At 40.7% G+C, this 13,722-nt stretch overlaps 1 protein-coding gene across 1 annotated transcript; it reads left to right on the top strand.

Moving 5' to 3' along the window:
- The first annotated feature begins 2,051 nt into the window (after positions 1–2,051).
- On the top strand, positions 2,052–11,606 carry LOC113008845 (sodium-coupled neutral amino acid symporter 2). The gene is made up of 16 exons (XM_026146669.2): positions 2,052–2,475; positions 3,716–3,820; positions 3,939–4,017; positions 4,117–4,232; positions 5,829–5,902; positions 5,994–6,086; positions 6,416–6,491; positions 7,850–7,932; positions 8,129–8,187; positions 8,502–8,654; positions 8,752–8,831; positions 8,953–9,053; positions 10,316–10,440; positions 10,540–10,684; positions 10,778–10,875; positions 11,260–11,606. The coding sequence occupies exons 2-16, from the start codon at positions 3,723–3,725 to the stop codon at positions 11,359–11,361; spliced, it is 1,482 nt and encodes a 493-aa protein (XP_026002454.1). The 5' UTR covers positions 2,052–2,475; positions 3,716–3,722; the 3' UTR covers positions 11,362–11,606.
- Positions 11,607–13,722: the final 2,116 nt, after the last annotated feature.

Genomic DNA, 13,722 nt, shown 5'->3' with positions numbered 1-13,722 from the left:
AGTTAAGTAGTTATAGTAGGAAGTGCTTATCCCTGAGTCTGGTTCTCCTGGAGGTTTCTTCCTGTTAAGAGAAGAGAGTTCTTCCTGCCAAATGCTTAGTTGCTGGGGTTTCTTCTCCATCACTGTAGGGCCCTAACCTTACAATAAAAAGCACCTCAAGTGAACTGTTCTGGTAATTTGGTGCTATATAAATACAACTGAATTAAATTGTATTGAATAGTATAAAGTTGATAGCGATATTACAATTTGACTATTAGATAGTAGTAACTCATTTTATAAGTAGTATAACCTGTACAAAGTGTCTATTGGATGGAAGTAGCAAAAGTAAAGGGCTGCAAACACTACTACAACTAGTATGTGTACTTCTTGCAATGCTTCTATTTGGACTTTTTACTTTTTACCACATATTAATACTACTACCTTTATGTTGTGACAAAAATCGTTAATAAATTTTAACAGTACAACTAGTTCTGCACATGCATCAGTACATTTAGTGGTTTTATATATAGAAACAGTACTCTGGTAGAAGTAGTACTAGTACAAGAACTACTGAGTGTAGCACTGATGCAGGTAGTAGATCTTGTAGTAGTGGATATGTTGCCCACACCCCACCAGGTGTGGTTCTGAACCTCACTAGCATATTCTAGTATGTTATGTATTGAAGGGTGTCATTGAGCTGGCTGTTGACCATTGAACGGTTGGAATATGGCGTGCATGTGGTCGGCTACTCAACGTTTGGCGGTACAGTTGCATCAGTACAATCAGTTCTCATCTTCTAGGCGTCAGTTAATGTTGCTGCTTCACAGCCTCTGGAATGCCATATTTAGGCACAAGTTGTCCTTGGGCCGTATTTAAGGGCTTATGGCATTGGCAAGACGGGGATGTCATTCCAACTCACCAACTTTACCAATAAGCATGGTTTCTGCTTATTGGCCAGTGGGTGAAAATGAAAAAACCAAAGTGAGTAAAAACAAATCCATTGAGATGGTGGGGGGAAAGCCAAACAATGCACAAAACACAAAAAAGGTCAGTGGGACGTTAATTGAGTGTATTGACTAAAAGAAATTTTAAATCCAATTCACTTCCATTCAACTAAAGATGAACTGCACCTGTCTGTCACTCAGTAACCACATGTGTGATTATGGGTTTATTGCTTATATTGTTTAAACAAATAAGAGAAGGACAGAAGAAACAGTTGAAAATCTAACACATGTAAGAGTAATGATAATACTGTGAGCATAATCTAAATAGAGGGTAGTGAACAGCACAGTGCTAATGCTTGGACTGTTTGGACTGTTATCTAAAGTGTAGCAACAGAAGGAAACGTTTTATCTACAGGTAAGTCAAAAGCCAGACCATAAACTGTACTGTTCTCAGTCAGCATTAATAATAAACTTAAAACCCGAGCAGTAGAAGATTATACACCACACACACACACACACACACACACACACACACACACACACACACACACACCTGACCTGACAAGATGAGCCAGCAGCGTGAATAAGGATCAGGATAACCGTCACATGATGGCGTTTGTGCGTAATCTCCTTCAGACGGGGAGGTCTGCTTTGAAGCTCCGGCACATCCTGATCTAGACTGACACTCTGGCCCTCAGAGTGCACTCTGAGTCTTCACTTTACCTTAATTTAAGAAAAAAAAGAAAAAAAGAAAAAGCGTTTAACTAGCTTCACAGTGTATCTGTGGGGTTCAGCGAGGCCAAGTTCTGCTTTCAAAACAGAGCAATCCTAATCGCACAAAAAAGCCATGAGAGAGTTCCAGCGTAGAGCTACTTGAGAGTAAAAATAAAATAAAATAAAAGTAATGAGAACGTTTAAACGGAAAATTCTGAACTGATATATATGTTACTATAAAAAAATTAAGTAAAGCCTAGTTATCCACGGATTTAGACATTTGTGTGTGTTATGTAGCACTGGTGTAGTGTTTATGTGGTTTGATTATTGTAAATGTATCAGAGAGCGCCCGTGGTTTTCCAGCGAGGGAAAGTCAATCTGTTTGTACACAAACCACGTCACCGTGCGTAAAAGGTCTCCACCCTCTTCCTCCCTCTTTGCTGGTTTGGGCTGATGCAATGTGGCATCTATAAAAGGAAGAGCCCTCGCCCCTTTTTTCTAGCAGAACTGGGTTTTCTCTCCGAGCGCGCCGCATTTCTTGGACTTTGATTCAAATAGTCAATACATCGAAATTCTTTTCGCGTTTTTGCTTCGGTTTATTTATCTTTTTCTCCTTGGCCTGTTTCTGTTTATGCTTTTTAAAGTCAGATCTGGTCTACTAGTAGGTCCATTCATTCATTCATTCAAAATTTCAGTCTTTATAAATATATATACATATATATATTAAAAAAAACCATAGTCTTTTCAAGGATCAGCTGATTTTTTATAAAGAAATCGTCTGGACGTTTTTTTCTTCTTACTGAAAGGATCTTCAGGCATCCTAAGACATCTTCAAAAGGTAAGAATGTCGACATTCTCGTTTACCGTCAGAGGGAAAATTGGCGGATGTGGGCGGAACAGTATTTGAAATTTAAAAAAATCAAATCTTTACAAGTTTTAACACACTGCACAGTTTCTGATTGCACATTATTACAGCATTTTATGTCTTTACCTTTTTATTTTTAATGCGAGGTATTTTTCTTTAATTAAAAATCGTCTGTTATCGGGTGTTAAAAGCTAATCAGTGTGAAACAGAATGATTTCCTGTCACAGTACACAGTACATGTGCAGATCTCTCACTAAAGACTCATAACATGTCATTGTCTGAGAATCCCGAGGCGTTTTCTCTTATTAGGTCAGCCCTGATCCAAATAAATGAATAATGGAGTGTCCGCTTGACAGTGATGCTGCAGTGCTGGGCATGTATTAGGACACGGGCTTTTTACTGCCACACAGATCACAAAACACACACAGTGCGAAATGAAAGACATAGAAAAGTGTCTCTTGTGTGTAATCTGAAAAGGCTCTAAAGATAACCCTGCGCCTGAGCCACGGCCGCTGCGCAAAATGGGAGAGCCATGCCCATAAAGGGACAACACGTGTCATTGTTTCCAGTGGAGCCGGTCGGGTCATGGGAATAATGGCATTAAATGGCTCTGACCATTTAATGCATTAAATGGCTCTGACCATTTAATGCCATTGTGGCTCTGTTTGGATCTTCATGTGCGTAAAAGTCATCCAAGAAGGTTATTTTACTATATGCCCGATTTAGACAGCTATGTCTGATTGTCACCTCGTTTTTGTTTCATTGGCAGTTTCTAAAATGGGATGTTTCAAGAAAAAGGAAAGTGAAAAGTCCAGATTTTAAGACGATTTTTGAGGGGGAAATGTGCGCAAAGTGTCACATTTGTCCGCGTGTACTGCGGCTTTTTTCTTTTGTATGTGTGTGTGCCATTCAGTATCTATGGAAGAGTTGGGGTGATGCCGGTCTGGTATTTTTCCACTGCCGGTGCGTCACCCCTCCTCCCTCCTCTCTTCTTCCTCATCTGACTCCGCCGTAGCTAAAGCATTGTCACGTGGTCTCAGATTCCTGAGTAACGCTGCGGTGGAGCCACTATAATATTGATTATTCTCAAGGCAGCGTGAACGCGCACAGCTAGAAATGGGGGGAAAAGACTGAGGAACTGACGCAGTATACAGAAATATAAGAAATACAGTTAATTAACAGTTAAAACAACTTTTTTTATTTATTTTTTTAGCTTTAAAATGCCCGAGATGAGAGATTTCAACAATGTTCCAGAAGATGACAGCAGCAGCTCAAACAGCAGTGAATACCCATGCCCAAAGAAGGTGCCACTGGATGGGTAAGGCTCACTTTACACACACTATAGTGAAAAATATATACTTAAGAACTGAAAACTGCACATGGTATAAACCACACTTCACAAAAATAACTCTTGATTCTTCTCTTTTCTTTTAAAGCCAATACCCCGATTTTGACGCAGAGTGCCAAAACTTCCTCCCTGAACACACGGGAAAGAAGAAGTATGCTACTGAATCTGTAAGAGCTTCTCTTTTTCCTCCAGCACATTTATCTTTCTCCTTTAACCAGTGATGTGATGTCTCATCTTGTCCTAACCGTCCTGCGTCTTTTCCACAGCACCAGGGTAGTGCCTCCTTTGGCATGTCCGTCTTCAACCTGGGCAACGCCATCATGGGCAGTGGCATCCTGGGTCTGTCCTTTGCCATGGCCAACACTGGCATCGCCCTGTTTGTGTAAGCATCTATTACTTACGTCTGTCCAATGCAAAGAGGCAAAAGGAAACAAACAAAGAAACTCCTTAAGCTAACACCAGAGTCAAGAGGTTAAGATGTAAAGAAAACCAAATAAGCATGACTCAAAACTGGTGTGTTTTTATTTCATAATCCGCATTCGGCTCAGATGAGCACGGGCAGGTATGGCTTTGTCTGTTGCATTGGTGTGACAGCTTGTGATGTATAGCATCTCATTGAATCATTGAATCTCTGCACGACGACTTTTCGCCGCCAGCAGAGTGTTTATGTGTCCTTTATGCAACTGCTCGACCCTGAGAGTCAGGGTTGAAAGTTTACAATTGTTCAAATGTTGTTCAGCTGAAGTACCAGCAATCTTGAGATTTTTTTTAAAGTGCATCTCATTGTGAGTGATAGTGCCCCCTGCTGGTTATTCAGCACATTATTTGTGTGTGTGGAAACACTGAAGCCACCTTGCATCAGCCGCGTGCTGCATTTCTTAATTTTTTCTTTTTAGCCCTCTGTTTCTCACTCACGCTGGCAGCATCTGCTGGAACTTTTCACAATCAGTCTGTCAGCAACCAATTGAAAGAAATCAGATTATTGGGTCCAAATAAAAAATCTAATATTTTTTTGAGTCCACTCGCAGTATTCGACATCTCTGGGAGTCAGAAACAAAAGGGAGTGGCAGGAAAAGCAGCTAAGTCGAGGTAATCCTGCTGCTCCACGCACGAATTACGTAAATGGAGAGAAAATGTACGCTTGCAGGAGATCATGAATGGAGCTGCAGCTGGCCAGTCTGATCCCTGCATCTGCAGGAAGCTGGGGATTACAAACACCTGATGGCTCCTACCCAGCTGACAAACCTTGCTACCTGCGCCTTATGTCTCTGTGTTTATATGCTGAAGTACTGTCTGGTGCTAGTAAAGCAGATCAAGCCTTTGCAAACTAAGATGAGACAGAATAAGGACGTCATAGACAGACGAGCAGCCACTAAAGCAGCTGGACACACAGCTGAACATTGCGTTTATCAAAGACAAGTCTCAGAAGGCCAAGAGATTTACTTTCATCTGAACTATTAATAACGCCGAGTGTACAGTGCTGCCTCTGCAGCATCCCAGGGGCAGGGAAACCTTTCGTCCTTTGGATTCCTGCTGATGCTGCTTGTGACTCAAAGAACTTAGAGTTCTGGGTTTGTTTTTGACAAGGCAGATTGCAAACTTGCACACGCTCAGGTCTCGAAGGAAACACTAAAGGTACTGACACTTTGCTCTTGGAGCAGAAATCATCCTAACGGCAAATTCTCCCAAAACACACGAGATCTGAGCCATCACAAGAGAGAAGGGATGTGAGACATGATCAGTAGACCCTGCACAGCAATATGTGACCTTCACGTCAGCCAAATGTCAATGTGTTTGTTCACCAGTCAGGAAAATACATTTGTCATTCAACTGGCCTTCAAAGGCCCATGTTCAGCACTTCAGCCTTGATCAGAACATTTCATCATTGATTTTTCTGCTTTTCTTTTTTTTAAATCTCCTAATTATATCAAGGTCGCAGGTAAACATACAGCTAAAGCTCTCCCTTGTCTGTTTACAGGATTCTTCTTGCGTCTGTCGCCATCTTCTCCTTGTATTCTGTGCACTTGTTGCTGAAGACGGCCAATGAAGGGGGTAAGTCTATCAGACAAACATCCCCAAATGCCAAGTGTGTATTTTTTTAAAAATACTTTTGTTCTAAATCCACAATTCTTTGTGTCTTTAGGCGCACTGGTGTACGAGCAGTTGGGTTACAAAGCCTTCGGGACACCGGGGAAATTTGCAGCCTCCCTCTCCATCACCATGCAGAACATTGGAGGTAAGAAAAATGAATGTTACGTAACTGTAATAGATCCAACATGTGCTCACTCAGAAAGCTAAAACACTGCTCCTCTGTGTCTGCAATGAGAGCATGGAGGGGGGAAGGCACGGGGGGAAACCTTGGTTGATGGAAACCAGCTTGTTTTGTTTGTTTTTGTAGCTTCCAGTAAAACCTTGAGTCATTTTACAAGCATCTGGGCCCCTTGCCAAATATTAGAGATCATTATTTTTATGGCAGAGTTTCCTCCTTTTCTTTTTTCTCCCTCAGTTTTACAGGAAAATGTGCTAACTGGTGTTGTTGTTGTTTTTCTGTTTTTTCCCCAACAGCCATGTCGAGCTACCTCTACATCGTGAAATACGAGCTGCCCACTGTTATAAAAGCTTTCACAGGAGCCAACGACGAGTGAGTGACTTTGATATTTTAGCAGCTTCCACACACAAACGCAGGTCTGGAAAAGTTAGAAATGACTGCATGTCTGTGCGCACCGCTCCAACAGACACAGCGCCTCAAACTGGCCGACATGACCTCTTTAAATGCACCGTGTGGTGTTTTCTTGTAAACAAACATAAGCTGTGTTTAGATGAAGAGGGGAAAGTCATACAAACACTGCTGGATGGCTCCACTAGCAGCTAAACGCTCTGCTTGGTGGCTTTGAATTTTCAAGCTTTATAGTAATACTAGCCATTTCTTTCTTTTTCATGTTTCACTGCTTTATTTCACCTAACACAGGAAACACTGCTGAAACTGGCGCATTACTTATATGAATATTTTTAACAAATCAAATAATGAACCTGGAGGTTGTAGACTTATTTCCAAGAAATCCAAGGATAAATCAGTCAAGCTGGCCTCTGTCCAAGGAACATCTGATTCGATTTTGGTAGTGGTTCAGGTCAGACCACCAGACCATTTGTCGTGCAGCCAAAGATGTAGACTAAATGTCAATACAGCATGGTTTACTCGCCCCAATAGGAATGTTTGCTGGTTGCACTAGGACTACAAAAGGGAGGTGTTGGTGAAAAAAATAAATTCCTAGAAGGAATGAAAGAGAACCGGAATGCCCGAAAGAAGCACTCGAGGTGGACATGTTAAGCAAAATGGCTGCCAGTTGTTTTTCAAGTGCTGAGTGTCGGGGAAGGTGAAGCAGCGGCTTTGTCGCTCTGCTTGGAGCACAAGCTGTGTAGGAGGACTGTCTGGCTGTTTTTAAATGGACGGACAGTGTTCTGTCTTTCTGAGCGGCTCTTTCAAAGAGCCCTTTTAGAAAATGCAGCTGGTGCCGCACAGAGATGGAGCGCGGGATGATCTCACCGCCACCCGGCTTCGAGTTTAAAAAATTGATGTAGTTCGCTCTCCTCTGTGCCGCTTTGTTACATCTATTTTTGTAAGCTATGCAGTCATGCTTGCGGAGGCCAGTTCTTGTCAGCTAGTGTGCAGAGGCTGAGAGGTTTGATCAGCCCTAAAAGCTGCAGAGGATTTCACAGGAAAGTAGATTCAGCGTGCTGCTTTCGGCATCACGTAGCTAATTAAATTACTTGTGGTCCTGGTTCATCAGTTTGTAATAAGATCAAAGCTTCTTAATATGCAAGATATACACAAGAAAGATGATAAAACTAACAAACAATTCAAACTCATTGACAGTAGATTTCACAGTAGAACACTGCAAAACAACCTGTGTTGCCCCTTTAACACAGCTACAGAAATCTTTACCTATTCATTGGTGATCTCCATTAGCTAACACTGACATGCTCTGTCTTGTATTTCAGTCAATGGTACGTCAACGGTGACTACCTGGTGTTGCTGGTTAGTGTTGGCATTATCCTGCCCCTGTCGCTGCTAAAGAACTTAGGTAAGGAAAGTGTGTGTGTGTGTGTGTGTTTTGTGGGTGGGTGCTGCGAGTCAGATGCATTTCTGAACAGGGTTGGGTTCAAAGTCAGTGACGCATTTGCACACGTGCAAGATTTGAAAAGCTTTAAAATCTTAATAGCGTAGCGTGACGTGATACAGGAAGGCATCGCTAATGATTGTGTTTTTCACTCTTTCAGGTTACCTTGGTTACACAAGTGGTCTGTCACTGCTGTGCATGGTCTTTTTTCTGATTGTGGTGAGTATGACACACCTTTCCTCATTCCTCATGTTAGCGTATCACCGCATATCCTTTACACACATCCTTTGGCCTGTTCTTGTTTTGCCAATTGAGTTTCAGTCTTCCAGTGAAATCCCTTCCTCCTACACAACAGAGCGGGATTCCTTTGTTTTAAAAAATGTAGTCAAATGAATTCATTTAATAGTGGAACAGGACAGCACAACAACAGTCAAGTCTTTGTTTCTGATCATGCCGTAAATGTGGTTTTAATGAACCTTTGCTTCTTTACAATAAGGAGCTAAAATGGGAAATTTGCTCTCTGCTCCTTCAAGGTGATCATCAAAAAGTTCCAGATCCCATGCCCTCTCCCTGATATTCACGATGACAACTTGACTCATTCGTTGAACATCTCACACAGCTCACACAGCGACAATACTTCTGACGAGGACACCTGCAAGCCAAAATACTTTATTGTCAACTCACAGGTAAAGACTTAGAACATCTGTAGAATTGAAATAAACCATAATGAAATCATTTCTACTTTTTAGACGTTAGTTTAATGAATTTTATTTACCTCCCTAGACTGTTTATGCTGTCCCTATTATTACCTTCGCCTTTGTGTGCCACCCCGCCATCCTGCCCATGTACGACGAGCTCAAAGAGTGAGTATACACTGCCGTCTTTTTAAATTTCCCTGACATATAAAACACAATTTACAACTTTTTTACAGTCATTTTTGTCTGCTGTCTAAATAAAACATGTCTTCAACTCTCTGCTGAACAGCCGTTCCCGCAAGAAGATGCAGAATGTCGCCAATGTTTCTTTCCTGGCTATGTTCATCATGTACCTGCTGGCTGCCCTTTTTGGATACCTGACTTTTAACCGTAAGTCAAGACAGTAAAAATGTAAATATGTACACAAATTTTTTACGTGGGGAAAAAATGTAACTAAATTTAGTTTCTTGACGCAGTTAATGTCAACACACACCTATACCAGTTCACAAGAAGTTATACAAAATGTTAAATGGGCTCTGTCATCTAAGGTTAAGCGAGAAACTTTCAGGAACAGTAGTTATGCAAGACTGTGAAAAAACCCACCTGATGCCACTGAGCAGTGTGCTAGCATGTTTGTGTTCCCATGCGTCATGACAAAAACAACTGATAGACCACCAAGAAATGTTCCTGGAACTTACCAGCAGTTATACAAGAGAGTGATAGTGAAAACTGTGACAGTGTGGCGTGCCCCTCCCCCCACCAGTTTGTAGTCGGGATGAGTCGACATTGCGAAATTATATTTGTTTTACCTACTTAAATACTCCTAAAACAACATAGAAGTCGCCAAAGAATTTAGGTGGTTTGTGGCCGTAAAACTCTTGCTTAAATATACATCTAACAAAAAAATGCTTTTTTAGTTCTAGTAAAACACTTATTTTACATTAAAATATCATAACAGGGTGTTAAAAATGAAACAAAATGTTTTTTGTTGCTGTGCATGCTAATGTCAACCTGCAAACCTTTGTAAAACCACAAGGCTTAGCAAACCATTGTTTCAGTTAGCTTAGCTTAAATTTAAATGCGGAAAATTTAAAAAATTTGAATAAGCACACAGCTTAAGGCAAAGGAAAATGTAAAAACTAGACCCCAAAAAACAGAGTCAAAACATGTTTGCTTTTTTCATTAGCTGGTTAGCTTAGCTCGATCCAGAGACGTCTCTGAAGCGCTAGCATTCTTCTCATTATTATTTTACTATTTATGTAGTACAGATTCTTAAAAATATAAATAGCGTGTAGCCAAATTACTATACTAAGATAAGCTAATTAGCAGCTACTCCCACCTTTACACTGATTGCAAAGATATGAAAGAAATTTAGCTTGTCATGAAGCAAATTTTTATGCTATTAATCCTAATGGCACATATACACATATAAATATGGGTGATATATTAAATAAGGTTTTACTTACTTTGCATTTATAGAACTTCATAATAAAAAATCTTTGACTAACAATGCAAATTTAAATTTTTTCTAAAATTTAATTTATAAAATGGTATCAGGTTCTAACCATTAGTTATCCATGTACAGTCCTCTAGATGAGTAGATGACTTTAACCCTGACTTAAGTGGAGGACATCTGTTGTCTTTGTCTATAGAGCACGTGGGAGATGAGCTGCTGCATACCTACACCAAAGTGTACAAGTTTGATGTGCTCCTGTTGATTGTCCGTCTGGCCGTGCTGACCGCCGTCACCCTTACTGTCCCTGTTGTCCTCTTCCCTGTAAGTTTGAAAAAAAATGTCACAGAGATTCTAAAATATGAATTACTACAAATAATCGGTCATGTGGAATAACCTCCCTGTGTCTTTCTCATTGTGCAGATTCGTACCACTGTCAACCACCTCCTGTGCCCTTCTAAGGAATTCAGCTGGGTTCGCCACACTGCCATCACTGTGTTCTTGCTGGCTGGCACAAATGCCCTGGTTATTTTCGTTCCCACCATCAGGGACATCTTTGGCTTTATAGGTATGTGTCTGCATACAAGATACTGTAATAACATCTTAGCAACAGTAAAAGAAAGGATTGTGACTAAAATGTCAAATGTCTTTACTCTGTCAGGAGCTTCTGCTGCTGCCATGCTCATCTTCATCCTGCCTTCAGCTTTCTACATCAGACTGGTCAAGAAAGAGTCCATGAAGTCTAGGCAAAAGATCGGGGTAAGATGGAGTTCGATGAAATGAACAGTTTTGGAACTTTACACTTATTTGTTTCCTTGCCAAGGATTCGACATGGTTGTAGCTGCAGTAATTAGCCCTTTAGTTTAACTTCATATTAAGCAAACACTTGAATTAACTCTGTTCAAAACCACAATTCTTATGTTTGATTGTTTTTTTCTTTAATTCTCATATTTTTAACTAAAGGATAACACAAATAGTGCAACAAATGGGCTTTATCTTCTGCATTGCTAAGCTAAAGTAAGATAATTAGCTTTATACTGAACCGAAGACAACAAATTACACATTTGTTGAACTGTGAAAGGTTTCATTTAACTTGGTGTGAATGAACACATTAGCTAACTGTGATCTTATTTTGCTCTCTAGGCATTAGTCTTCCTCGTTCTCGGTATCGTGGTCATGCTTGGCAGCATGACCCTCATCATCCTGGACTGGATCAAGAACGCCACAAGCGACAGCGGACACTAAACCTCCAGCTCTCCTGCTGTTTGCTGCTGGCTCTTCGACATCCTTGTAACCAACATCAAACCTATTGTAAACAAAGAAAAACACAAGAACTCACTTCATGTTCAGCATTGACTTGCTGAGCGACGGACCATGCCATTCCAAGAGAATGTATCTGAACTTTGTACAGTATGCTGTGATAGACCACAACGTCAGCGTTTTACTTTTTTTGTTTGTTTCTGTTTTTATTGCAACTTTTTTCATTGTCATTTTTGCTCATTTTTATTCTTCGTGTTTTGATAGTTTGAGGTATGGGGCTTTGTTTTGCTTTTATTTTTGAATAGTTACTAAAGGTACAGCTGAAAACAAAATTCTTTTAACGTGCCTCACGCCACAGAAGAAATAGTCATAGAGTTCAAAATAGAGCTTATGCTCAGGTACGCTGCAACTGTCCTCTGAGCTCGGCAACAATAGATCCTGCTGACAAAACAAAAGAAAAACCTTGTGAATTTTCCAAATCCTGACAAGTGGGAACAGACTTAGTTACGTTCTTTACAACAGTTTTTCTTTTTTTTAACTTTGCCAAAACTGTGTTTGTAAAGCATAATTATATAGTGAAAAGCACTTAAAATCAGCACACTTGTCAGTTTTCACAGGCAAGGCCTAACACAGCCTATTTCAGTATTTGTACCAAGCCTCTGCAACCTTGTTAACAGTGTCAGCTTTCCTTGTAAAACTGTGCGTCACTCAACAGAACCTGCCCTTTCAAACCCAGCACTGGGCGCTGCAGAGGTTCTTGCGTGAGGTCTCTCCTGAAACTGTATTTAGTCTTTATAACCTGCTGAAGGTCTGCGCAGCGACGACACTACTGCTTTGAGAAGGCCTGCGAGCCTCCCGGTTCCACTTCCCCCACTCAGGGGTTGTGGGAAACTTGAAATTTTTTCTTTATGGGAGAATACTTTGAATTTTGACCACATGCCGTGGTTATAAGATACCTGTTAAACTTGCAAAAAAAAAACAACCTAAGAAACAACTAAAAACAGGTTGCACTCTTGAACACCTTCAACCAAACAATAACGAACAAGAGAGCTCGACGCGGATTCCTTCCCACCGAGTGGAGAGCCCGTCGTAGATGGCACACTGTGCTTCCAACATTCACACGTCACCGAAATGTTGTCATCTATTTATGGAAGACCGTGAAATCAATGTAATTTAAAATATTTTACTATATTTATATAATATTGTACGTGTACATGTATATGTGTGTATATATATATATATATATCTATTGAGTTCACCTGTAAATATGCTTTTTTTTTTTTGTACAATGTTGTATTGGAGCTGTAAAACAAAACAAATCCCAAGGTGGTTAATACCAAATTTGTTTCAGTGCATCGGAGCTTCAGCGGTTCTTCTCCGTTAAGACTGACTGAAATTCTCGTTTAGGAACTGTGTGAAAGCCCCGTTGTTGAGCGGTATCAGTCTTCTTTTCCTTTTTGGCCCCTGAACACAAACACAGCAAAATGTTGTTTCTGCACATCTCCGCTTGAGAGTACGTCAACCAACTCTTGACCTCAGGAGCAAAGAGGGCTTTGCCCATCAGTGTTACACTGTTGTTTCAATGAAACACTATGTATATCCTGTAATTACTGTCCAAATAAATCAAAGACAAATGGTAACTTGAGCTGTGTACACTCTTTCTTGTCCTCTGTTGGACTGTTTTTTGTTTGTTTTTTTTTGGGGGGGGGGGATGTGGAAGAACTACTATGTTTAGTTTTTTTTATGTCCAAAACTCCTATGCACTGTGCTAAAGCGAGAGACCAAGTTCAGCTTAGATAGACCCAGGCCATATTTTGCTGTAATACCATTTTGTACCATGAGATGGTGCAGCAGGTCAATGTAAACTTTTTTATCAATGAAAATACATTTTTATTTACAACAACAGTGTGAGAAAAGGAAAAGCTTCGTGAGGGAAAAGAGCAGCTAAAAAAATTAAAAACATCTGTCAAAAAAAACTCTGCCGGTGTCACCCCTCCTCTCTCTTCTTCCTCATCTGACTCCGCCGTAGCTAAAGCATGGTCACGTGGTCTCAGATTCCTGAGTAGTGACCCATCACTTCCCTTACCTGTGGCACCTGGATGTCTCTAAACCACATACATACACATACAAATATTTAAACTCCTCCAATTGGAGGAGTTTAAATATCTCGGGGTCTTGTTCACGAGTGATGGAAGAAGGGAGCGGGAGATCGACAGACGGATTGGTGCAGCGGCTGCAGTGATGCAGACGCTGTACCGGTCTGTTGTGGTGAAGAGAGAGCTGAGTGTAAAAGCAAAGCTCTCAATTTACCGGTCGATCTATGCCCCTACCCTCACCTATGGTCAC

The sequence above is a fragment of the Astatotilapia calliptera genome, chromosome 17, assembly GCF_964374335.1.
Source record: "Astatotilapia calliptera chromosome 17, fAstCal68.1, whole genome shotgun sequence".
NCBI lineage: Eukaryota > Metazoa > Chordata > Actinopteri > Cichliformes > Cichlidae > Astatotilapia > Astatotilapia calliptera.
The sequence above is the reverse complement of the archived record's forward strand: the minus strand, read 5'-3'. Positions and strand labels throughout refer to the sequence as shown.